This window comes from Somniosus microcephalus, chromosome 23, assembly GCF_052327205.1.
Source record: "Somniosus microcephalus isolate GS21.2 chromosome 23, FLI_Smic_1.0, whole genome shotgun sequence".
In the NCBI taxonomy this organism is placed as follows: Eukaryota; Metazoa; Chordata; class Chondrichthyes; order Squaliformes; family Somniosidae; genus Somniosus; species Somniosus microcephalus.
In genome coordinates this window covers 40,260,940-40,288,671 of record NC_141009.1, presented here as the reverse complement: position 1 = coordinate 40,288,671, position 27,732 = coordinate 40,260,940, and the positions used below count along the sequence as shown (strand labels likewise).

Sequence of the window (27,732 nt, the reverse complement as noted above, 5' to 3'; positions counted from 1 at the left end):
ACCTTTGTCATCACTCTCAAACCTCCTTCTCCCGCACCTGCAAATAAATAACAAATCCTTCACTCCAATACGCATCCTGGAACCTCACATGACATCACATCCCTACAAGGCCAAGAAGATCTTAATCATCTGATTGAGATCTGTACAAAAATGTCCCAAAGTGTTTTACAACCAATTAAGTTTTTTTTTTAGTGTAGTCACTGTTGTAATAAAAACGGCAGCCAATTTGCGCACAGCAATGTCCCACAAACAGCAATGAGACAAATGACCAGATCACCTGTTTTTAGGTGTTGGTTGAGGGATTAGACAGGACTCACCTGCTCTTCTTTGAAAAGTGCATTGGGGTCTTTTACGGGCCACTTGAAAGGGCAGACGGGACCTCGGTTTAACATCTCATCCAAAAGGCGGCACCTCCAACAGTGCAGCACTGCCTTAGAACTGCACTGGAGCGTCAGCCTAGATTTTGTGCTCAGGTCTCTAGAGTGGGGCTTTTAGAAGTTTACTAAACACCAAAGAAAATACTTGGTAGCTTTACAGGGTCAATCCTTGTCGTGCAAATTGTGCCCAAATATGGCAGTACTTGCCAGCGCCAAGTAAATTAATCAGCAGCTCTCACAGCCCAACGTTAGCTGGATGAGGAAGTTAGCACTCAGAGGGTTGATGTGCGAGTGGATTTTTTACACTAGTTTTGCGATAGGATGTCAAAGTTGTTTCTAACGCTCATTTGTTTTATGCAGAAATAGCGGAGATTATCTACAGCCTATTTAATGGCTACACCAGTGGGAAAGAGCAGCAAACCGCCTACAACATGCTGATGGAGATCTCCTCCCCTATGGTTTACCGAGTGATACATCACTATAACTCCCATTATGAAAAATTTGGTGACTTTGGGTGGCGCAGTGAAGATGAACTCGGTCCAAGGTAACCTGTTTCCTAATTAACAATGTTTTTTTTAACAATGTGTTTCCGGTGTCAGGCCTATAACACACACTGAAAATGCACACCAGATATCCTTTCAGAAAATGTACAGGAAACCAGCAGCCTTCCTCCGGGAGCGGCGCACCATTTATATGGCTGCAGTACTTGGCCTGAGATGCTGGATGAATGAATTGCAGCTCCTAAAATCATGAACGTAAACGTGTGCAGTTTCTCAAGCACCAGTTCCTCTGCTGCAACCCATCCGGTTTGCAGTGTGCATCGACAGTAGCTGACAGACCGTGGCATGCCACATGTGACTGCCACAGCCATGGAGCCCCAGATAAAGTGGTTAATGCCGCATCAGTTAACACTGCTGAAAGGGAGCTGAACGAACATCTGGTTAAGAGCAGGCTCCAGGGTTACAGATGGAGATAATCATATGCTGTGTGAAATATCATGGTTCCCGCTATAGGAAATGTTGTGGCAGAGGACATATGATAAAGGAAAGAAGATTTAAGATTTAATAGATATTCCGAAGGTTTGTTTCATTACCATTTGGAGGGGCGTTGGGGAATCCACATGCAATTTTTCCCAACTTTTTGTTTGAAAGCGTTTAACTTTCACTATCTTTTTGCTGATTGCAGACTGCTTCCCAGCCTCTCGCTTATCCTGCTTCAGTAAGCCTGGTTGGAATTGACAGAAAAAAAGATAAAATAATTCATAGTCAGCCATCTCATGCAAATAGGACACCTGTCGGAATCGGAGGTGGTGTTGGTACACTCGAGAATTCAGCAATCAGTTGTGTAGTTTGCTTCCTTTCCATCCCTGGACCCCAATGTACATCCTTTGTATTTACCGGTCAGGTTGCCCTCATTGTTCACTTGGTAGGTGCGCTATCTTGGGTGGAACTGAACCGTACAGATAAACCAGGAAGATCCCAGTTTCGATGCCTGAGTTTTGCTCAGTTAGCTAATCACTAGCCGGGCTTCTAGAAGTGATTTCAAAAGATCAGTCAGAGGTTCTGAGACCAGCTGTATCCAGTCGCCCATGTTGGATACTGCACATATGTGGATGTCAGGTGAGCAGAATGATACCGGGGCTGAACGGGTTAAATTATGAGGACAGGTTGCATAGATTAGACCTGTGTTCCCTTGAGTATAGACCTGTGTTCCCTTGAGTATAGAAGATTAAGGGGTGATTTAACGGAGGTGTTTAAGCTGATTAAAGGAGTTGATAGGGTAGATAGAGAGAAATTATTTCCTCTGGTGGGGGAGTCCTGAACAAAGGGGCATAACAAAGGTATTAAGGGATATGGGGAAAAGGCAGGTTTATGGAGTTAGGTCACAGGTCAGGCATGATCTCAATGAATGGCGGAACAGGCTCAAGGGGCTAAATGGCCGACTCCCGTTCCTATGATCCTATAATCTTAAAATTAGAGCTAGGCTGTTCAGGGGTGTTGTCAGGAAGCACTCAGGGTAGTAGAAACCTGGAACTCTCTCCCCCAAAAAACTGTTGAGGCTTGGTCAATTGACGATTTCAAATCTTGAGATTGATAGACTTTTCATTACGCAAGGGTATGGAGGGTTACAGAACCAAGGTGGGTAGAGGGAGTTAAAATACAGGTCAGCCATGACAGGCTCGAGGGGCCTACTGCTGTTCCTAGCATAGGAATAAGCTCAGCTGTGATGTCCCCCATGGCTAAGTAGCCTATCTACACTCACATGTGACAAGGTAGAAATGTGCAGACAATGCCTGCCAATCATTACCTCAGCATAGGAACAGGAGGAGGCCATTCAGCCCCTCGAGCCTGCTCTGCCATTCGAGTCGATCATGGCCGATCCGTACCTTGATTTAATTTACCCAGTCCTCCGAGAGAGAGAGGAAAAATTACAGGGGCGGAGGGGAATTGAAAAATGACAGTAATGGCAACACAAATAGCTTTTACACTCTGTTGCCAATGCCATGTTCCATTTATCTCCAGCTGCCAGGACACCAATGAAACGAGAAACAAAACTTCCAAGGCTGCTGCTTGTAAAAAAAAAATTCGAACCCAGTTTCTGTTCTCTCGATTATTTTTATCACCCAACATCAAAGGAGTATTTCTTCCCACAGCAGGAGATCCTTAGCACACCAAAAAGTTCATGTTAAGCTGGTCTTCAGCTTTTCTACCTCGCACAGCTGCCAGATACAGGAGCAGAACTGAAGATTGAGATATGTGATGGTATAAATAAACATGTCCAGCTCATGACAGATAGAAAGAAGGGAGTTATTTCAAGGCTGAAACCCAATCTTAAAGTTCAAATGGCGTTCATAAACTGCTTGAGTTTGACGTCTCCTAACCTCCTCGATTAAATCACAGTTTTATAATCACTCCCCGCTATCTATTCATCTGTGTGCAATTCATAGGAGTCTATAAAATGCCAGTAAGTAATAATTGACAGTCATTTGTACTGTTGAGGAGCCAAGGATGGGAAGGTTGATTGAAAGATGAGAGCATTGGTAAAGTCCATTATTGTTGAATGCAGCTGATTAGTTATCACCCTGACATGCGCTGGAGTAGACTGTGGGGATGTCCTCAATCAAATTTGGAGCCAATTTTGCATTTATTGCACAAAACCATGTAAAATGCAAGCTGGACAGCAGGATTTACTTAAAACACTAGTAGCTCTCCCATGGTGTTGCTCATGGTGAATCAGTGAATATACTTTTTTTTATAACAAATTAGCTGGGGGGGCCCGGCGTTGCCAGGGCAGTTTAGAGGGCCGCGTGGTTGACGGCCGGCCGCTGCCGCTCCCCCACTTGGTGTCTCGGGCCGCGCAGTTGACGGCCGACCGCTGCTGCTCCCCCGCTCTGTGTCTCGGGCCGAGCGGTTGTGAGGCCCGGCCCGAGTGACCCCAATTCACCTCCCACTCCGGTGGGCCGACGCAGCTGCCCCGCTCGCTGTTGAGGAAAAGCAGGGGAAAAAATGGCGGCTACGTTTCGGGAGGCTGCAGGATTAGGTCCCGCCCGTGACGCACCGATTGGTCAACCATCAGGTCACTGAACTGTAGGATTGGTCAACCATCAAGTCAGTCAACGCTAATGAGCGTTATTTGAACGTTTTTTGGTCTACTGTCCAAACAATTTTTGTCTGACCAAAAAGTACATACACCTATGACACTCCCCTGATCAGAATCTTTCTTTTGATATAACATATGTGTAGGTACGCTCTATAACTTTTGAGTGTATAGCAGACAGACAGACATACAGACAGACAGACAGACATACAGACGGACGGACCGTTTTATATATTTAGATTTACCAACAAAGTGAGACAGGGAATGTGTGACAGGCAAAGCGTTACAAGAAGTAAGTGTGACACATAGGAAGCATGCACTATATGCAACAACAACAGCTTGTATTTATATAGCATCTTTAACTTAGTAAAAACATCGCAAGGCACTTCAGAGGAGCATTATCAGAAAAAAACTGACACCGAGCCACATAAGGAGATATTGGGGCAGATGACCAAAAGTTTGGTCAAAGGAGTAGGTTTTAAGGAGAGACTTAAAGGAGGAGAGAGAAGTAGAGAAACAGTGAGGTTTAGGGAGGGAATCCCAGAGCTTAGACCCTAGGAAGCTTAAGGCAGGGCTGCCAATGGTGGAGCTATGAAAATCAGGGATGCGCAAGAGGCTAGAAGAACACAGAGTTCTCGGAGGGTTGTAGGGGTGGAGGAGGTTATAGAGTTAGCGAGGGGCGAGGCCATGGAGGGATTTGAACACAAGGATGAGAATTTTAAAATCGAGGCGTTGCCGGAACGGGAGCTAATGTAGGTGAGCGAGCACATGGGTGATGGGTGAACAGTACTTAGTGCGAGTAAGGATACAGCCAGCAGAGCTTTGGATGCAAGTTTTTTAATATATCATAGATGGATTGTCTGGATACAACTGCTAGTAATGTTACCCCAGAATCATACAGCACCAAAGGAGGCAATACAGCCCATTGCATCTGTGCTATCTCTCTGAAAGATTTATCCACATAGTCCCATTCCCCACACCCTTTCAATTTTTAATTTTCAAATGTTTATTCATGTACTTTTTAAAAGCTATTATAGATTCTGTTTCTGGTAAGGCGTTCCAAGTCCTAACAACACTCTGTGTTAAAGAAAATTCTCCTAATCTCTCCCTTCATTCTTTTAGTGATTATCTTAAATTTATGCTGTCTGGTTACCAACTCACCGACCAGTAGAAATAATTTCTCTCTATTTACCTTATCAAGACCCTTCATAATTTTGAACCATGCTCCTATGAAATTCCAGTACTATTTTACTGAAGGCATTAACCAGTTTATTTTGAATAACTCTTCCATTAAAATAGCAGAGAGAGGGGGTTGATCCGAATGCTGTAAACAGTCACATGATAGCATTGCCAATGCTAATTTCAAAGCTATATTTTGCAACAACCCCAACAGAGGGAACTCGTTGAAACAATAAAAAAGAGCCTGTGAACTAAGAAATGGAGCCTTAATTGTCTGGAAGTCTCCATTTGACCTTAGCACTTGGCGCTGAAGAAGACAATATTTGCTCCGCATCATCTGTACAATTCAGCAGATATTTAGTAGAACATTCGGTCTTTTCTTATTTGGCTGTAAAATCTTCATCTCGCTTAACTACTTTCTGAAAGTTTTCCAAGTTACATGCGTATCAGCTGCAATTCTTTGCTCAGCAGACGATAGTTTCACGGGCTTGCCTTTTCAGAATGTGCATTTTATAAGGTCTGTTGGGAAAATTACTCTTCAAAAGGATATCAAACAGCAAATTAGGTGCAGCGCAACACGACACACAAACATGCAGGGGGAATGATTGAGGATGTGCCAGTGTCTTGGCTTCCCCCACGTTATAATAGTCTTTTGTGGTCATTTATTACCTCAGCCTTAATTTTCCCAAACAACATAATTTCGGTCACTAGGGGGGCTGCATCTCACATTTAAAGTTTCCTCCATGGTGCCCTGAGTTGATTTTAGATTTCCTTAAATGTGTTGCTTTGCATTGGCACAATTTTCATTTTACACAATATACATAATACACAACAGTTCTTTGTGATTTATACCTAAAAATGCACAAAATTGGAGAATTGAGATGAGGAGAATAATATGCTTTTATTTAAATTCCAAAACAACAGGAAACAATTTAAATGATTTATCTGAAGTGCAGAGGATGTTTGTACTTAAATAAAGCAACATATTTCTTGGAAGGTTTTATGGCCTAGAAATTGCATTGCTCAGTCACTGGCCCGAAGTTTCTCCCGTCTCCGATGGCGGGTTATCGTTAAAGGCGCTATATAAATGCAAGTTGTTGTTGTTTTTGCAACACGCCTACTCTAATACAAGGTCCTAGGCCCAATATCTGGGGAGCCTTGGACCTCATCATTCTGGCACAGGGTATTTACTCTTCTCCCCTCTCCCCCTGCCCACCCAAAAATGGGCGCTTCCGAATTTCTGGGCCGACATATTCACATGGTAACAGTTAATCAGAAATGTTAACCAAAAAAAACCGAACCATAACCTTCCCTTCCCCTTATTCCTATCTTGTAAAGCCTGTATAATTCACTGTGCAAGTAACGAACCTTTCTTTTCCATAAGCCAAAAGTGAACGTAAAGCTCCCTCACTGGCTTACTGGATGAATGCACCACCTGTGCTGTTACAGAGCCAAATAGCCCACAAAGGTTCTAGATTTGATTGCCGTGCTGTAGAGAGTTAGCTGACCTCAGCCATGCCAACATGACTGACACAATTGATCTTTCACTCCTGGACTCAGGGAGGAAGAATATCAGCCAGGGTTTCCGCATCTGATCACTGGCTCTTCCTGGAAAGTGTGCATCCAAGGATGTCTAGTGAGGACAGGAGTGGCTTTGGCTATGATACTCTCCAGGTCAAATAGCCTGCCAATATTCACTGCCCAGGCTGATTGGGGCAAGACACTGGAGGACATCTGGCAATGTGGAACCATATCCCAGAAAAAAAGGACAGAAACATTGTTAGGATCTGAATCTGGAGACTGAATCCAGCCCTGCTGTGCTGAAACATGGATCATAAGTCACAGCTTTGAGTTTTTTATTGCCAATTTGAGTAAGCTCAGTAGCCCTGACCAAAACCAGAGTGACAACGAATAGTCAGTGTTAGATTGCAACACCGCAATTGTATTTATTTAAAAATTAAAAATGAAGCGCATAACTCATTTACATTTTATACTGAGTCTAGGAGCAGGAGATCAATTCACTCAGCAGTCTGCCATAAAAAGGGTTTGTGTATTCTATCTTTGGCTGGACCGATACTTTATAGCGTATTGAAGTTGTCAGTAGTGGAAAACAGAAACAAATTTTTTGTGAGGTTTCCCATTCTTCAGCAGCCAGCTTTTGTTGAAACATCTTCCCACTTTTCTGCCTCAGAGTGCATCAGATACGATTACTAAGATTAAGGAGCTTGAATGCGTTTAACTGAAGAGAGTTTGGACGCTAACAGACTAGAGATGGGAGAGCAACATTTCCCGGACATGGAATGCAACTACAATGGCTATTAAGGCAGACAATATAATGCCATTTTAAAGGAAAATTAAATTAAGTCTATAAAAGGATACAGGGGAAAGGCAGCGGAATTTTTTTTAAATTCATTAATGGGATGTGGGCGTCACTGGCAAGGCCAGCATTTATTGCCCATCCCTAATTGCCCTTGAGAAGGTGGTGGTGAGCCGCCGCCTTCAACCGCTGCAGTCCTTGTGGTGAAGGCACCCCCACAGTGCTGTTAGGGAGGGTGTTCCAGGATTTTGCCCCAGCGACGATGAAGGAACGGCAATATACTTCCAAGTCAGGATTATTATGTCCGTGTATAATTGAGACACGGACTGCAGGAGTTGATTATAACAAGTCTTTACTGAATGGAGACAACCTGGAAACTGAAACTACAGAAGCCTGCTAGGGCCTTTTATACAGGGGTGGTCACTGCCGGTGCTGCAGTCTGAGACCAGTTATTCCCTTAAAGGTACATACACAACAATTCCTCCCCTTTTAGATAAACAGTACATAACATTCATTTAACAACGAAATAATAACTAATTACAATTACAATTACGGTTGCTAGATACATTGGTTGAAGTTAAGCAATTATAAGTTCAGTCTTTGAGGAGGCTTCCTGATTCTGTCTGGATAACGCCTCTTTGGGATATCAGGTTCTTCTGGCAAGGTTGCGTCGGGATCAATGTCGTTGTTTGGTTCGTCTGCTTCCAATATCACCGATTCTGCGGTAGATGCAATTGGTACTTCGGTTTCATCGCCAGGTGTATCAGATCGTGGTGTGGAGTTGACGTTTTCCAGTGACTCTAGAATCTGGTCAGCATGGCGTCTTACAATGCTCTCTCCAATGTCCACGGTATACATTAGAGGTCCTTGCCGTGTACAGATCGTTCCTGGCTGCCATTTCTCTGTGCGGTAGTCCCGGGCAAAAACTGGTTGACCTATCTTAAAACTCCTGGTCGGCCTTTCATTCATATTCTGAAACTGCCTGTTCTCCACATCTCTTCTGATGTTTGGCTTAACCAAATCCAAGCGGCATCGTAGTCTTCGATTGAAGAACATCATGGCTGGAGTTTGGTTGGTAACCGCATGTGTCGCATTCCGGTAGGCAAACAAGAAGTTATCCACCTTGTGTTGTAGGGGTATATCTTCATTACACATTGCCTTGATAGCCTTCTTGAATGTTTGCACAAACCTCTCGGCCAATCCATTAGTGGCTGGATGATATGGGGCGGATGTGTAATGCTTAACACCATTGTTCTTTAAGAACCTCCGGAACTCTTCAGACACAAACTGTGGTCCATTGTCAGAGCAAATCTGTTCAGGCAGCCCATTCCTGGCGAATATGGTTCGTAAGACTGTGATAGTTTTTTCTGTGGTGGTTGAGGACATTTTTATTACCTCTGGCCACTTTGAATGTGCATCCACCGCAATTAAAAACATCGAGTCCATAAAGGGACCAGCAAAATCAATGTGCACCCTTTGCCATGGAGATGAGGGCCACTCCCATGGATGTAGAGGGGCTTGTGGTGGGGCGTCTTGGACCTTCAGGCATCCTGTACAGCTCTTGGTCATCTCTTCGATTTCTCTATCGATTCCCGGCCACCACACAAACGCTCTGGCTAAGTTCTTCATTTTTACCCCTCCCAGATGACCCTCATGAAGCTCATTGAGCACTCTATCCTTCAATTTGGGTGGAATTACTACTCTGGATCCACACATCAAGGTTCCTCTGCACACTGACAGCTGTTCTCTTCTCGGCGAGAATGCTGGCAGCAGTGGTTCGCCATGTGCTGGCCATCCCTTCACCGTTAAATCATAGACCCAGGAGAGTGTCGGGTCATTTCGTGTTTCCTTTTCTATGTTTGCATTCGTCACAGGGAGACATTCGACTATAGTCGAGTGGAATAACTCCACTGGATCCACTGCCAGTTCTTCTTCCACCGTCGGCAACGGTAGGCGCAACAATCCATCAGCATTCCCATGCTGTTTAGTCCCTTTGTACTCGATGTCATATTGGTGTGCCCCTAGGAAAAGGGACGACCTCTGTAGCCGTTGTGCCGTCATTATTGGTACGTCCTTCTGAGGGTTGAAAATGGAGGCGAGAGGTTGATGATCAGTTAATAGAGTAAATTTCTGACCGTGCAGGTAGTGATTGAACTTCTTCACCCTCCACACCAGGCTGAGGGCCTCTCTGTCAATCTGGGCGTAGTTACGCTCGGCTGAAGTTAACGAGCGTGACGCAAAAGCTATCGGCCTCTCTGAACCATCAAGGAATTTATGTGACAGTACCGCCCCAATGCTGTAGGGAGACGCATCACACGCCAGTCTTATCGGTAATGATGGGTTGTAGTGAGCCAATACTTCTCTTGAAGTGATTAGGTCCTTACTCTTCTGAAAGGCCCGCTTACATTCATCGCTCCATTTCCATGTTACTCCCGTTCGTAGTAGGGCATTCAGTGGATGCAGAATTGTGGACAAATTCGGCAAAAACTTATGGTAGTAATTCACCAATCCGAGGAATGACCTCAGTTGCAACACATTTTCAGGTGCTGGAGCCTTAACTACCGCTTCAATTTTGTCAGGGGACTTATGCAACCCCTCTTCATCAATCACGTGGCCACAATACGATATCTGTTTCTTTAAAAACTCGCACTTGGGGCGATTGGCTCGTAGCCCATGTTCACGTAGTCTAGTGAGCACCTGCTCTAGGTTGGCAAGGTGTTCACTGTCATCTTCACCTGTCACTAGGATGTCGTCTAAGTAACACTGAGTCCCCGGAATCCCTTGCAGGACTTGTTCCATCGCTCTTTGCCATATCGCCGGAGCTGATGTTACTCCGAATACCAGTCGATTATACTGGTAAAGACCTTTGTGAGTGTTTATCGTGAGATACTTCCTAGAGGATTCTTCAACCTCCATCTGCAAATATGCTTGTGCTAGGTCAATTTTTGTAAAACGCTTCCCTCCAGATAGTGAGGCGAAGATATCTTCTATCCTTGGAAGAGGATATTGTACTGTGTGAAGGACTGGGTTCACCGTCACCTTGAAGTCGCCACAGATGCGAACCTTCCTTGGCTCCTCAGACTTGTTGTTTAACGTTTTCGTCATGACAGGAACGATGGGTGTCGCCCACTCGCTCCAGTCTACCTCAGATAACGCGCCTGCATTCTCCAGATTCTCCAGCTCTGCCTCGACGGCTGGGCGAATTGCATATGGTACCGGTCTTGCTTTGAAAAACTTGGGAATTGCATTCTCCTGTATTTTTATCGAGGCGGTTACGCCTTTAAGAGTGCCCAGTTCTTGTTGAAATACCTCTTTGGCGTCAGCTAAGATTGTTGACAATCGTCCGTCGTCATCCTTTTTACCAGCCACCGTCAGTGCCTGAATGGAGTGCCAGTCTAAACTTCTCTTTCTGATCCATTCACGTCCCAATAGCGGTTGTCCACCATCTTGCAGAATGTAGAGATACAATTTCCGTATTTTCTTGCCGTTGTATTCAACAGGCACCCTTATTTTTCCTCTGGGGTATACTTTTTGCCCCGTATACGTCCTCAAGACAATCGATGTCTCTCTCAAGAGTATGTGTGAGAATAGCCGCTTGTAGTCTCGTCGATTCATGATGGTTAGAGCTGATCCTGTATCCAATTCCATTTTGACTTGGGACCCTGCTATCATGAGGGTGACCCAAATGGTTCGGAGATCCTCTTTTGCGATTACGTTGTGACGTTTGAGACACCTTAGTCTCTTGTTCCCGGATTCACTATCGCTCATCTGGTCTTCGGAACTACTGTCCGTCACCTTTTGTACTTTCCTGTACGGTTCCTTAGTAGCCTTTTTGTTGTCGTTGGTCTTCTTCCCAGACCTGCAAACTCGTGCAATGTGTCCCATCTTTCCGCATTGCCTGCATATTTTGTCCTTGGACCAGCAGTCCTTCTGGTTATGGTTTGTTCTGCCTCAGCGATAACATTTTGCAAATCCCCGTGTCATTTCGTGGGTGCCGTATTCCTGTGGCTTTTGTTGTATTTCCGCAGCTCCCCTTGCTGCTGCTTCATACGATACTGCCACGCTGAAAGCCTTATCTAGCGTCAGCTCTTTCTCTGAGAGTAACCTCTTCTGGGTTCCTTCACTCAGGAGTCCACAGACAAATTTGTCCCATAAGGTATCTGCCAGTCCTGCTCCGAACTGGCAGTGCTTTGATAGCTTGCGTAGTTCCGTAAGGTAATCAGCATTGCTCTCATTTTTATGCTGATTTCACCTGTGGAATTTAAATCTTTCTGCTATCAGCAGCGGTGTAGGATTTAGGTGTTCCTGTAGGATAGCAACAATTTCGTTAAAACTCTTCTCCATCGGTTTGGCTGGAGTAATCAGGTCCCGCAATAGGCCGTACGTTCTTGCGCCCATTAAATTTAGCAATACCGATGCCTTTTTCTCATCGGCTATTTCGTTTGCCTCGCAATATACCTCGACTCTTTCCACATACGTGGTCCAGTCTTCTGTTGCATTATCGAAGGCAGTGATAGCGCCAGTCTTTGGCATCTTGAAAATCTAAGATGGTGCCTCCCGTGCTTTGCCTTCGTCCCCGATGGATCAAAATGGCGCCTCCTGCGCTTTTCCTGCTTCCCCGCCGAGTTAAGATGGCACCTCCCGTGCTTTCCCGCCGCTGCCGCTGCTGCCAACGCTGTTGCTGGCGATTATATTTATTTTACTATCCTGTAATGGCGACGCCCTATGGTCTTCACGCCTCCCCGATCGCTGCTGCCAACGCCGCGCTCCGCGGTATTTTTATTTTTCTATCGCGCTTCAATATTTGCTCCGTTAATTGAAGAACCATTCCCGTCGTGGAGCGGACCCTCTGGGACACTTCCCTCCCTCTTCTTAGGTCTGAATGCTGCCCGGCTTCGAAGCACCGGCCGCGCCGTGTGCTCCATCCTCTCTCTCTCTCTTTGTTTCCTGACTCGCTGCCCGGCTCCATTGCAGAGCCACCCGATCGAGCTCTAGCCCGCCGCAGCCCAGGAAGGATCAGTGCACTACCTGCCACCAGCCCGATTAGCTGGGAAACCACAGACTGGAGAACCAAGCCTGGCTCTCGACAGTCTCTCCTGCACTTTTCAATTCGATGATTTGGAGGGCGGTTGCCCACGGTCGACGCCCGTTTCTCTAGTTTCTTTGGATTGTTTTTTTTTCTTCTGGCTTCGACCTTCAATAACGTTGTCTGAGGTGCTGCCGAGTTGCAGGTAAGTTCGTTTCTTACTCGTCGCCAGTATTATGTCCGTGTATATTTGAGACACGGACTGCAGGAGTTGATTATAACAAGTCTTTACTGAATGGAGACAACCTGGAAACTGAAACTACAGAAGCCTGCTAGGGCCTTTTATACAGGGGTGGTCACTGCCGGTACTGCAGTCTGAGACCAGTTATTCCCTTAAAGGTACATACACAACAAGGATGGTGTGTGACTTGGAGGGGAACTTGGAGGTGGTGGTGTTCCCATGCACCTGCTGCCCTTGTCCTTCTTGGTGGAAGAGGTCACGGGTTTGGGAGGTGCTGCCGAAGAAGCCTTGGCAAGTTGCTGCAGTGCATCTTGTAGATGGTACACACTGCAGCCACGGTACGCCGGTGGTGGAGGGAGTGAATATTTAAGGTGGTGGATGGGGTGCCAATCAAGCGGGCTGCTTTGTCCTGGATGGTGTCGAGCTTCTTGAGTGTTGTTGGAGCCGCACTTATCCAGGCAAGTCCTTACTTGTGCCTTGTAGATGGTGGAAAGGCTTCGGGGATTCAGGAGGTGAGACACTCGCCGCAGAATACCTAGGCCTAGAAATTGAGTGGGCTTAGCGCCCATTTTGCGGCGCTAGAGGGCATTGCGCTGGACTTACAGCCGGTTTTGAAATTGACTAGGGCCCAACATCGGCGTTACACCGGTAGCGCTGCGCCGGCACCGATGACGTCATCGGTGTGCGCAGCGTCCCGGTTGCCGTGGTGACGGGCCCCAGCGCCGAAATTCAGTTGCGGCCGCCTCGCCCGTGGCAGCCGCAACTAAGACTCTGGCAACAGAGTCTTGCACGACTTTGCGCCGGCGCATAAAGGTGGAGCGGCGGCCGGCCGCTTTCCCGCCGGCCGCCTGCCCGCACCTCCCTTCCCGGACTCCCCCACCCCCCCCCCCCCCGCGGAACAGATGCTTCTCGGCTACGAGCCCGGCACTTCCCCGAGGTGCCGGGCTCATTTTTGTGAAGATTTTACCGGCCAGCGGGCGGGTGCAGGCAGCTCCTCCTTAACTGAAGGAGGAGGCCTGCACTTCCCGAGCCTGCCGCACCGCATCGGGCGCCGCAGCGCCGGAATAGCGCCGCAATGCGGCACGTAGCGCCAGTTTTCAGGCGCAAACAGCCTTCAGTAGCGCCGGCAGCCGTTTGGGCGCGGCGCTACTGAATTTTTGGCGCGCACAGCGCGACTTAGCACCGGCGCTAAATTTCCGGCGTTAAGCCCCGGCGCAGCGCAACCTCAATTTCTAGGCCCTAGTCTCTGACCTGCTCTTGTTGCCACAGTATTATGTTGGAGATAGTCATTGCATGGCACTTGTGTGGCGCGAATGTGCCATTTATCAGCCCAAGCCTGAATATCGTCCAGTCTTGTTGCATGCAGGCATAGACTGCTTCATTATCTGAGGAGTTGCAAATGGCACTGAACATTGTGCAGTCATCAGCAAACATCTCCATTTCTGACCTTATGTTGGAGGGAAGGTCATTGATGACGCAGCTGAAGATGGTTGGGCCTAGGTCACTGCCCTGAGGAACTCCTGCAACAATGTCTTGGGGCTGTGATGATTGACCTTCAACCACCACAACCATCTTCCTTTGTGCTAGGTATGACTCCAGCCAGTGGAGAGTTTTCCCCCCGATTTCCATTGACTTCAGTTTTACTAGGGCTCCTTGAGGCCACACTTGGTCAAATGCTGCCTTGATGTCAAGGGCAGTCACTCTCACCTCAACTCTGCAAATGCTTCAGCCTTGTCTTTTGCACTCACGTGCTGGGCTCCACCATCATTGAGGATGGGGATATTCATGAAGCCTCCTCCTCCCGTGAGTTGTTTAATGGTCCACCACCATTCACGACTGGAAGTGGCAGGACTGCAGAGCTTTGATCTGATCCATTGATTGTGGGATCACTTAGCCCTGTCTATAGCATGCTGCTTCTGCTTTTTAGCATGCATGTAGTCCTGTGTTGCAGCTTCCTTAGTTTGGCACCTCATCTTTAGGTACACCTGGTGCTGTTCCTGGCATGTTCTTCTACACTCCTTATTGAACCAGGGTTGGTCCCCTGGCTTGATGGTAATGGTAGAGTGAGAGATATGCCAGGCCATGAGGTTACAGCAGTGGTGGAATACAATTCTGCTGTTGCTGATGGCCCACAGTGCCACATGGATGCCCAGTTTTGAGCTGCTAGATCTGTTCTGCACCTGTCCCATTTAGCACAGTGGTAGTGCCACACAACACGATGGAGGGTGTCCTCAGTGTGAAGACGGGACATCGTCTCCACAATGACTGTGTGGTGGTCACTGCTACCAATGCTGTCATGGACAGATGCATCGGCGACAGGTAGATTGGTGAGGATGAGGTCCAGTCAGTTTTTCCCTCCTGTTGGTTCTCTCACCACCTGTCGCAGGCCCAGATTGGCAGCTATGTCCTTCAGGACTATGCCAGCTCAGTCAGTAGTGGTGCTACCGAGCCACTCTTGGTGATGGACATTGAAGTCCCCCACCCAGAGTACATTCTGCACCCTTGCTACTCTCAGTGCTTCTTCCAAGTGGTGTTCAACATGGAGAAGTACTGATTCATCGCTGAGGGAGGGCGGTAGATGGTAAACAGCAGGAGGTTTCCTTGCCCATGCTTGACCTGAAGCCATGAGACTTCATCGGATCCTGAGTCAATGTTGAGGACTCCCAGGGCCACTTCATCCCAACAGTATACCATTATACCACCACCCCTGGTGAGTCTGTCCTGCCGGTGGGACAGAACATACCCAGGGATGGTGATGGACGAGTTTGGGACATTGGCTGAACGTGACTATGACTATGTCAGGCTGTTGGCTGACTAGTCTGTGGGACAGATCTCCCAATTTTGGCACAAGTCCCCAGATGTTGGTGAGGAGAACTTTGCAGCCTCGACTGGGTTGGGTGTGGTGTTGTCGTGTCCAAAGCTGGTGCCAAGGTCGATGCCGGGTGGTCCGTCTGGTTTTATTCTTATTATTGTTTCTTGTAGCGGTTTGTTACAACTGAGTGGCTTGCTAGGCCATTTCAGAGGGCAGTTAAGAGTCAACCACATTGCTGTGGGCCTGGAGTCACATATAGGCCAGACCAGGTAAGGACGGCAGATTTGCCTCCCTAAAGGACATTAGTGAACCAGATGGGATTTTACGACAATCCGATAGTTTCATGGTCTCCATTTCTGATACTAGCTTTTTATTCCAGATTTATTTAATTACGTAACTGAATTTAAATTCCCCAGCTGCCGTGGTGGGATTTGAATTTACGTCTCCGGATCATTAGTCCAGGCCTTTGGATTACTAGTCCAGTAATACTCCCACTATGTTACCGTACCCCTAAATGGGATTACAGTAAACAGTTACAGCTGAAGAGCTGGTACCAGCACAGATATACTGTAATTGGTTGAATGATTTCCTTCTGTGCTATAAATTCTAGGGACTGAATTTCCGCTGGAGTCTTCAGGGGAAGAACCATGGAAAGCCCATAAAAAACGACGGGAGAACCCCCTATGGAAATTCGCCCCCAAGATTCTATGATTCGCTCTATCTGTTTGCCGCTGCTTATTATTAAAGAGAGATTGAATAATTTTTGGTAACATCCACTAGGTCATTGTGAAAGATAAGAAGCAGAAAGTGAAAGATAAGAAGCAGAAAGTGATCCAAGTCTTACTTCTTTTGGGGATCCCCATATAGGAAAGGTAGAAAATACGGACAAAAAAATTGACTTTTGTTGCATTTTTAGCTTATATTTTGTATTGATAGAAACAGTATGCAAGGGGTTAAAACCCAAGGACACATGAGCTATTTCTCAAAATAAAAACCATCAGCTCAGAAACCACACAGGTTGGCTACATTGCACTTCACAGGTGCAAGCTGCTGCAGAAAGTCTCTGGGATGCCCTAATTGTTTAAGTGGTTAGAGCCATTCCATTCAATCACATACTTCTTTGCCATTGCAAAAGATTAGTCATTTATTCAATATTGATGATAGAAATGCTACCTTCTGTGTATGGCTGTTGATCTGATGCAATTATGAGAGAGGCAGTTGTCGATTGCATTTTATTTCTGCATAACTTCAATGGGATTGGCATTATCTTTCTACACAAAACCTATTTTACCAGGGAGAGCCAGTGTCAGCTTTGCAGCCAGAGAACAGCTCTGTGTTTAAAGTTTGTGCTGGTGATCAAGGAAGCTCGGCCATATTGAGCCTACAGCAAGCAAACATCTGTTCTAAAGTTTATGTTTCATGAAAAAGTGAGTGTGTCTTTATTATTTTATGTATCAAGGAGATTATCATAGTCTATGATTCACAATTTTGCACTGTATGTTGTCGATTTATCCAGTTTACTTTGATAAAACCATCTTTCGGTTTGACACATTATACACTTGTTTTTTGCCTCAGACGCATATGACGCATTCCAGAGGATGGACTAAGGGTTCTCTGTTATGATCTCAGGGTCTTCCTCTCACTTACCTACATATTGGACAGTAAAAAGGTAAACTCGACATCACCGGGGATGTGAAGTCAGCTTATGCGAGAGATTGAGGATGCCGAATCTCAGATACAGGAAACTTTCTGGTATCCGGCACCGACGGGACCGAGTTGGTGCCGTACCATCAAAACTGCCGTATAAAGCAGCACTAATGTTAAAACATACGGAGCTTTTCAGCTCCGTGTGAATCAACAAACCCTGTTGCTTAGCAACAGCTTCAAAACAGTCGGCCGCAGCTTAAAAGCGTCTCTGTAGCTAAGCAACAGCTTCAGCTTGACCTTGCAGAGCCTGACTGGGGAAAAAAAAGCAACGAGAAGTAAAAAAACTTATAGGAAACGGCTCCTGAATTTTGCCGGTAGATAGAGCTTTCCGGACTTTTAACCTCCAGTTAAACGAAAGTTTCCTGTAATATCTAATATTAAAAACGATAGCCATTTATAATAAGTCTGTATTAGTATCCAGCTTGCCTAACATACATGGCCAACCTGGAGAACTTAAGTGGCGGATATGCACAACGTTCCTTCACTTACTTCTTTTTTTCCCTTCCATAGAAGGACATCAAAGCCAGAAGTGCAACTCAGAATGTGGAGGGTGCAAAGTTGGTTCGTTTATATGTAGGGCATGTGCTTCCTGAAACAAATTTGATTTGTTACATTACAAAATGGTGCAATCTGGTTCATTTTCGGCAATTCTATCTCTCCTTCATGCAAGGGTTCCTGCCAATAGTGCACAGTAATGGAAATCCTGGATATTATACCAGGACGCACTGACAGGATAGTGGGACCTCTCTGGTGCAGTAGCCACCAGACGAAAGAGGAGTGGGACAGGAGGGGCCAACTTACCCTAATCGGTGTCGGCAAATGTTAGCACACGGACCATGCCTCAGAATGCTGTCTGTTGGTGCAAAATGCTGAGAGCTGGTATGTGTTGTCAGATGAAGCCATCTTCTGGGACATGATGCTCATTTGAAGGCTCTAGAAATATTGAGTGCTGCTACATTAACTTGTGCTGGCCTTTGAAAGAATCATCCATCTTTTGGGGGAGGGGGAGGTTGAGACCATCACGACTTGATTTATTAATCTCAGGAACCAAGTTGGCAACCAGCTTAGCTCGCCCTCCAGAAGCCACGTAATCTCCTAGAATTGGCCAAAAAAACAAAGTAAAGAAACATGGGCCAATAAAGGGGAAAAAAAAGAGAAAATTCCACCCTGACCCCTTCAGGTGATTGAAACCAGTCCAGGAGATCATATGGACTAATTGTTATCTATAAAGGCACTTACCGTCTAAATATGCCAATAGAATCTACTACATTTTTAGTGAAGTTGAGAAATACCAACGTTATTGCAATTAAATGTTGGGGAAGAGGGTCTAGGGATGCCCAGAGGAACAGTGCAGATTAACTTGTTACTGAATCCGAGAGCGATGGCCCACAGCAGTAAAACCAGATGTCAGAATTATCTATGAAATGTTCACCTCATCACTTGGGAATGTTAATGCCTAGTGGGAGATTTTTAAGTAGCGGTTAGAACCCAAGGCACACAGTCAGAAGCTGAAGAAGCTCAAAGCCGAGAGCTGAAAATGTCCTAGAAGAATTTCCACACAACACTGAAGACAGCTGCGGGACAGCAGTCCAATAGATCATGTGCAATCCTCAATGCACAAAGCAAATCCCATGCACCATGTATCTGTATGTTTAATGGCTACATTTGGAATGTTAACTATACAATGTCAGAACTTAAGAGAAAAGTTTAAAGAGATATTAAGAAGGCTAGACTACTTGACAGCAAATGACAAAATCAAACCTAGATTTGTCAATAATGCATATGCTTTTTCTACTGTACATAATAACATGATAGACCCAAAAAATAAATTACCTAAATAGTTTGACCTAAAAAACCACAACAAGGAATCAGTTATAAATTCCAACTTGTTCAGGCATCGTGGGCAGGAGAGGGGGAAATTGGCCCTGGATATAGAAAACACTGACAGGGTTACATAGACAATGCACAGGGATGTAATAATACTGCTGAAACACAGCAATATGACCAGGCCTGCAGCTGCACCTTCACTGAGTGAATTCATTGACTCTTCCTGTTCTGGTAAACGTCTTGACTCTCTGAAGGTGCTCGGAGTCAAATGTACATGCAGTACATGGCTCCCAAAACACTGAGAAAACCCAACGAAAGCACCAAGCTATTGCATGTAAACCATGGAAAGCCATTATCGCAAACTCCTTAGGACCGGCACAGCAGACACTTCACAGATGCATTTAAAGTTGTCATTAGCAAACATACCTATTTCAATAAGGTTTGAGTAAAGCAAGCAACATTTTTTTCCACATGTATGCTGAAGGATCTCATTAACAGGTTACATGTGTGCACTTAATAGGCCCATTAACAGAGTTCAGGTGTGTCCATGTGTCTCCCATTAGCAGGTTGTACCTATGTCCAAGTTTTATAGACTGCTAATTTTGTCAGCCTCTCATATTCTCTTGGAGTTAACAATCGACTACGGGCCTGCAGTACCTCAAAATCCACAAAATATTCTCGCAACACAATGCAAAGATGACTGACATTGAAGCTTTAGAGGAGTTTTTGAGAGAGGATGATGCAGTAACACAGCTTCCCCTAAAAGAAAAGTACCAATGAAGCAACTCCTTTCAAAGTAAGCCCCTGAAAATACAATCTTTCTCGATTGACTAAGGCAGTCTTTCTTGATCAGAGGTGGAGCCAGGACTTGTTCACTGAGGGGGACAAAGATTGACCTTCGACAAGCCTCAGCCTGCTTCTCTATTATTACTCCAAATAGTCTCCTGGGAAATGACATTCGTACAACCATTTGTCAGGAAAGTGCTTCTTCCTCCATTTTCTCATGTGGATAATTTGAAAGGAGCTAACAAAAAAAAGGTTACAACACTTTCACTTAAGTCTCTGGTTTGTGGAAGGAGAAGGTGGAGCAAATGAGGTTAGTTTGTATTGGGACAGCTTGTTATATGAGGGAAATATGCTTAGTGTTTTTGCTTTCCAAAAAGGGAATGTTAGCTTAGAAAAAATATGCAAGACTTCACTAACAACATGGTGGACCCTCAAACTCCATTAGAGTCAGTTGTGCAAAGCTGAATCTTGGGTCTCCAATAAATGGCTCTTGAGGCCTGTTACTACTAATTCAATTGTACAATATCTCGGCTCAATTAAAAATAGACTGCTCACCTAGAGCAGTAAATGCCAGCATGGACGCTTCCACTGTCTACAAGGCACAAGTCAGGAGTGTGATGGAATAGTCTCCACTTGTCCGGATGAGTGCAGCTCCAACAACACTCAAGAAGCTTGACACCGGCCATGACAAAGCAGCCCGCTTGATGGCACCTCATCCACCATCCTTAAACATTCACTCCCTCCACCACCGGCGCTCTGTGGCTGTAGTCTGTACCATCTACAAGATGCACTGCAACAACTTGCCAAGGCTTCTTCGGCAGCATCTCCCAAACCCATGACCTCTACCACCTAGAAGGACAAGGGCAGCAGACGCATGGGAACACCATCACCTGCAAGTCCCCTCCAAGTTACACACGATCCTGACTTGGAAATAGATCGCCGTTCCTTCATCGTTGCTGAGTCAAAATCCTGGAACTCCCTCCTGAACAGCACTGTGGGAGTACCTTCACCACACGGACTGCAGCAGTTCAAGAAGGCAGCTCACCACCACCTTCTCAAGGGCAATTAGGGACGGACAATAAATGTTGGCCTTGCCAGCAATGCCCACATCCCAGGAACGAATAAAAAGAAAATAGACCAGTTGGGCCAAATGGCATGTTTCTGTGCTGTAGACTCTATGGGCTGGATTTTCCAAGCCCCGAGGAGGTGGGCATGGAGGCGGGACAGCCGGTAAAATCGGAGAAAGTGGGGGCGGATGGCAAACCCACCCCCATCCTGCCTCCGTGCCCTTTTGCCAGGAGGCGGGAAGATGTGTTGCTTCGGGTCCCGTCTCCTGGAGGCGGGAAAGGCATTTAATCCTTTTAACTGCCTGTTAACAGTTAGTTAACAGGCAGAAAAAAGGATTAGTGCCATTTTACCTTCGCAGGTGAAGGCTTCCCGACCTCGGAGAACCCCGTCGGGTTGGAGGAGACGTGGAGGAGGTCTGCGGGGGCCGGAGCCACCTGGAAGTAAGATGTAGAGGTGATGGGTGCAAGTGTGGAGTGGTAAGTATGTAAGATGAGTGATAAGTTTAAAAAAGTGTGCACTTACCTTGTTTTCTTTCTACAGCCTTTAGCCACGCTGGATGAGGAGAGCCGACATTCTCCTTGTCAATTTCACATAATGGCTGTTGGATCCTCCGATCCTACAGACATGTGAAATTTACAAATTTGAAAGGTTTGATGAGTCCTCACCACAAAGTCTCATCAAACTAAAGAGAATGTCAGTGTTTGACAGCTTCACAGAGCTGTCAAACGCTGTCATTTCTTCTTTCAAGCAGTCTTGACAGATAGCACGTCTGACGTTGACGTGATCTGTCAGTGACTTCCTCCCTAATTGGCCTGCTGAGCCCTCAGGGCGGGCTTAACGAGCTCAATCAAGGGAAAATCCCCGATTGGTCAGGCGAGGATGGAGGCGGGATATTGACCTGACAAGCAGCAGTCCTGCCTCCAACTCACCTCCATTCACAAAATCCAGCCCTATGGCCGGAATACTCAGAGGTAAAAACGGGTGGGTTGGAGGCGCGGGGGGGAATTGAAAATGGAAAAAATGTGAACTCCAGCCCACCCACTTTCATCTTTTACTCAGGCGGGACGATGGGGGGGCGGGCTGCCAAGAGGCAGGTTGGCAATTTACATATGATAATGAGGCCTGAAGCTTCTACTTTAACCTGCTTTGCAGGTTTTACTGCAGGCGGCCAGGATTCCCGGTGGCTGCAACGAGGTGACCTCCGCCTCGGGGAGCAATGCTTGTGGGCTGGGAGGAGCAGGAATGCTCCCTCCCAAGCTCCCCCACCATCAGCCTGGCCCTCCCCGGGGTTGGGGATCAGCCCCCCCATGCCCCGCATGGACCCCCCGTCCCCACCAACCTGGGCCCAGCACTTAGCTGCTGCTGCGGCCTCCTTCTCTGAGTTCCCCGCACAACTGGAAGCCAGCCCATCAACCAGACTTCCAGGTGGGGAACCCGCCCCTGGCGCCGCACGTACGCTGTGGAGCGTGCCGGTCTCCTGTAACATTTGCATATTGAATTATCATTGGTCCACAGGCATCTGTAAGGAATACCTATTATATTCACATGTGATCACATGCTGAGTTGTCATTGGCCTGCAGGCATCTGTAAGGACTGCTATTGTTTTGGAAGACCCAGGGTCCTAACTCCATCTTGTCCACATGGTGCTGTATGATTGAGATCACAGACCTGATGCTTCATAAAAGAGTTTAAACTGTAATACTCCGTTGTCCTGCAATTTATTATTTTTGTACAAAGTGTGCAAAACAGGTCACCCGCACCATACAAGTGGGAGCTGGCAAAATCCAGCCCTATGTAAATCTCTATGTAAAGAAGACTGTGCTGTTTTGCATCAAAGACTTTTCCTGTAAGGAAAATCCATTTGTAATTTTATTCCCCCACTGCTTCTCCATTTCCCTTTAGCAAGCATCCAGTTCTGTCACTGGTTCTCATACTTAGCAAGTAGACCGGTTCAAGGACTCTAGTCCCACCATGCTGTCGACTTTCCATGGAGCAGGACTTTGGTGCAAATCACAGCTTAGCACTTAATTTGAGAAATGGTAACACACCTGACCGCCAGTAGTTGGTTGGTTTCAGTGACAACTCTTGTGAGTGTTGTAAACTGTTCACTTTCTGCGCAGTAAAAAAAAATTGGCAAACATTTTCTTTTAGTTTATAAATGTACGTGGTGTAAATTGAATGAAAAAAGTAATGAGAATTGCACTCAACCACATCACCAACTGGTTTCGATCACCTGAGGAGATCAGAGGTGAATTTTCCAGAGTATTTTATCCCTTTTCTCTGTTGTTTTACCTTTCCCAGAAGGTTACATGGCTGTTGTGGAGTGGGCGAAGGGGTGGAAAGCGTCTAGTCATGATGCTCCAGCAGGCTTGATGGACCAGCTGGTCTTTTCCTGCCCGTCAATTTTGTATGTTTTGTATGTCACTAGCGTGTAAAAGATAAAATGATACAAAGTGCCTGTTTTTTTTTCTCTATCCCCCTTTATTTTCCGTCGCTCTGACAGAATATATTGTTCTATAAACAGGGGGCCAGCAAACATCACCCTCAGCAGAATCATAGATGTCAGTGGCATTAAACAGTATTATTCTGACTTGCTTCCTGTTGCAAAAGACTACGCACTGTATTCTCAGGGCTTGTTTTAAATGGGACAGTGTTGTCATTTTGGTAAGTGCCTGGGCTGATCAACTTCCTGGAACAGGCAATACAAGCCTGCTCAAAAAACATTTCTGAGTCTTCCAATATTGGCCAATATGGTAGATTTGTGCTGGAACAGATCTTTTGTCTGCTAAAGTAGGAACGTTTGAATTGCATCCTTTAGTTTTGATTTGGTACTTTTTTATATCATTGCATCACTGATTGTCTCACCGTACATACTGCTAGTCACATACATGCCTTTTGCAATACATTCGCCAAATAACAAATCCATTTAAAAGGGTCATGGTTCAAAAAGAAGTAATAGGTAACTACTTTTTTTATTTTAAAATTTATATTTCTTTCTCAGATTCGGCTTTCTTTCCGCATTAAGTCCTTTTCCGTTAGCTTTCACTGCCACACTTTTTATTTCAGCCGAGAAAGCAGGACTGCGTGTTCCTTACTTTCCCATTGCCACCATTCATTCTTTTGTTTGACCAGTTGACAACAGATCTCCTTTCCCAAGTCACAAAATGGTCATGTTTGTCTCTCCCTCCCCCTCCCTCGGGCTGTGGCAAAACTCCAGTGAGCAGAGCAGATAGCTTGTAAAATGAGCCCATTGAAAACAGATGGACTTGAACTTCAATGCATGGCGCGCTCTACATTGGCAGTCCAAATGTAACTTCAATCCTTGGCTGCTTACATTTAACCTCACAGCCAAGTGCTATAACAGTGGCAGGTTGCTCAAGAAAAACAGGATTTATTAACTTTTTTCATAGAATTGTAGTTCTGTAAGGTAAGGTCACATGTGGTATAATCACAGTTACTAAGTTTGGCTGCCACGTACAATGTTGGAGTATCATATTCCTGAACAGCACAATAACCGACCATAGTGTCTCCATCACCAAGACTGCCTACTTCCACCTCTGTAATATTGCTGGTCTCTGGCCCCTGCCTCAGCCTATCTGCTGCTGAAACCCTCATCCATGCTTTTGTTACCTCCAGACTTGACTATTCCAATGCTCTCATGGATGACCTAACAACATCTTCCAGCCTCCGTAAACTTCAGTTCATCCAAAACTCTGCTGCCCATATCGTAACTTGCATTATGTCCCCTTCATCCATCACGCCTGCGCTTGCTGACCTACATTGGCTCCCAGTCCAGAAATGCTTCGAATTTAAAATTCTCCTCCTCCTGTTTAATTCCCTCCATGGCCTCGCCCCTTCCTATCTTTCTACCCAGCCCTACAACCCTCCGACAACTCTGCATTCCTCTAATTCTGGCATCTTGTGCACCCCCAATTTATTTAGCCCCACCATTAGAGACCGTGCCTTCAGCTGCCCTTCTCCTCAAAATCTACCTCTTCAACCAAGCTTTTTGTCACCTGTCCTAATATCTCCTTATGTGGCTCGGTGTCAAACTTTGTCTGCGAAGCGCTTTGGGATGTTATTACTACGTTAAAGGTGCTATATAAAAGCCATTTATTGTTGTTGCAATGCTTCAACTCTCAATTGACATTCACACGTGTGTTTTCCAGAGATGGAAGGAGAGAGGGGCACGGAAGTTAAATGTGACTAATTTCTAGACTGCTTTTTCAGGTGGGGCAAGGAGAAAAATTGCCAGGAATCATTTTAATTAAAATATGGGGCCAGATTTTGCTGTCAAACTATCGGTGAGGCTAACGCTGCGCGCTGTTATCTATGCGCAAATGGTTCAGCAACTTCAGGCGAGGGGCAGATGTGCAGTTAAATGTGACTATTCAACGGCTGCTGTCCAAATTGTGCCACTCCGCCGCTAGCTCCACGAAAATGGCATCTCGCTGTATGCCTTACCATTGACATGCATTGAATTTGTGAAGTTGCTGTATTTGCGCGGTAAACATAGAAGATAGGAGCAGGAGTAGGCCATTCGGCCCTTCGAGCCTGCTCCGCCATTCAATGAGATCATGGCTGATCATCCAAATTCAGTACCCTGTCCCTGCCTTCTCCCCATATCCCTTGATCCCTTTAGCCTTAAGAAATATATCCAAATCTTTCTTGAATATATTTAATTAACTGGCCTCCACCGCCCTCTGTGGCAGAGAATTCCACAGGTTCACCACTCTCTGGGTGAAGAAATTCCTCCTCATTTCAGTCCCAAATGGCTTACCCCTTATCCTTAGACTATGACCCCTGGTTCTGGACTCCCCGGCCATCAGAAACATCCTTCCTGCATCTAGTCTGTCCAGGCCTGACAGAATTTTATAGGTTTCGATGAGATCCCCTCTCAATCTTCTAAACTCCAGTGAGTATAAGCCCAATCGACACAATCTCTCCTCATACGTCATTCCTGCCATCCCAGGTATCAGCCTGGTAGATACCACCTAAACCCGCAGCAGATATTTAGGGCTAGTATGTACAAGCATAACTAACCTTTTAACGATGTGATAAGTGTTTATGACTGCCAATCAACCTCTCTGGGACCGAAAATTAATTATCATAAGTTTGGAGATTCATTCCTTCGGGTTGTGAATTATTTTAGGTGACTTTAAAAATGTTCATTTTTTTTTCTTAATTTTCCGTTCTTTCTCTCTCTCTTAATCCAATCTTTCTTTTTCTCTTTCCGTACCTGAATTGACATTGAATTCGCCCACTCTAATCCATCCTCCTTCTCTGCCCTTCTGCTGTTTATTTCCCAATCCTTAAATCTCCGTGGTTATGGAGATACACAGTTGCTCGCCCTGTTCACTCAGGACCCAGATGCCCTGTTTCCCTCGTTGCATCGTTATCAGCTCGCACTTTCAGAATTTTGAGCTGAAGGATTCAGGGGAAAGTCTAATTAATGGCAGACGCTGTTAGATGCCCTGCTACAGCAAAGTCTGGCCCATAAATTTGGTTCAGAGTAAAATATACCTTTTCATTGGAATCAGAAGCAACAAAGAGAATTCATTCAATTTTTAAAATAAAGGTTAATAAGACAGCCCTTTATACACATGATTCACAGGCCTCATAAAAAAAACTCTACTTAGATCTAGCTTTTGCTCAGAACTGATGAACTGCCCAGGGCTAAAATATGTGGTACTATATAGGTCTATATAAGTTGGTGGCTGGATCCACAATTTGCGAGTTAAATATTAAAGTCGATTCAAATTGAAAGACTTCAAAGGCTCAGATTAAACTGCATTATCTCACCGTGAATCAATATTCTGTGCATTTATAACATTCAGCTGACAGCTGTCTCGGATTGTTTTACAACATTCATTATCTCACCTTTAACTAATATTTCTCAAAATATAGCACCAACATGAATAACTTTAAAATTAGAAGGAACTGTTCACTTGTTCAGGTCTGTAAAATCCTTTCTTATTTATTTTTTTCAAAATATTCAATCACAAAACTGGTCACGATGACTTGTATGTTTACAGTTTTCCATGTGCTTCCTGTGTCACACTTGCTTTTAACACTTTTTCCATCACACTTTGTTGATGAAAACCCTACTTTTATAAAACAAAGTATTTGTTGACTGACCATGAGCAACGCCAAGGGAGATCATCTAGAATCGTAGAATAGTACCGCACCGAAGGAGGCCAGCACTGTTGCCTCACAGCGCCAGGGACCCGGGTTCGAATCCGGCCTCGGGTGACTGTCTGTGTGGAGTTTGCACATTCTCCCCGTGTTTGCGTGGGTTTCCTCCGGGTGCTCCGGTTTCCTCCCACAGTCCAAAGATGTGCGGGTTAGGATGATTGGCTATGATAAATTGACCCTTAGTGTTAGGGGATTAAATACGTGGGGTTACGGGGATAGGGTGGGATATGTGTTGGTGTAGGGGTTACGGGGATTGGGTGGGATATGTGTCGGTGCAGGCTCGATGGGCCGAAATGGCCTCTATCTGCACTGTGGGGTTTCTGTGATTTCTGTGATTCGGCCCATCGAGTCTGTTCCGCCTCTTTCGAAGAGCAATCCAGTTAGGCCCACTCCCCCGCTCTTTCCCCATATCCATGCAATTTTTTTTCTCCTTCAGTATTTATCCAATTTCCTTTTGAAGGCTACTATTGAATCTGCATCCACCACACTATTAGGCAGTGTATTCCAAATCCTAACCACTCGTTGCGTAAAAAAGTTTTTCATCTTTTGCCAATCACCATAAAACTGTGCCCTTTTGTTATCGAACCTTCAGCAGTTGGA

The 27,732-nt window shown here is 45.7% G+C and overlaps 1 protein-coding gene across 6 annotated transcripts in view; it reads left to right on the top strand.

Moving 5' to 3' along the window:
- astn2 (astrotactin 2) overlaps positions 1-27,732 on the top strand; it is a 1,941,856-nt gene that overhangs the window by 1,882,410 nt on the left and 31,714 nt on the right. For 5 of the 6 annotated variants that reach the window (XM_085965839.1, XM_085965837.1, XM_085965836.1 and 2 more), the window contains one exon: positions 738-921. In XM_085965839.1, coding sequence (XP_085821965.1) covers positions 738-921 — 184 coding nt within the window. Of the gene's footprint in view, positions 1-737; positions 922-27,732 lie in introns of those variants that run through there. The other variant, XM_085965840.1, reaches the window with a different exon arrangement.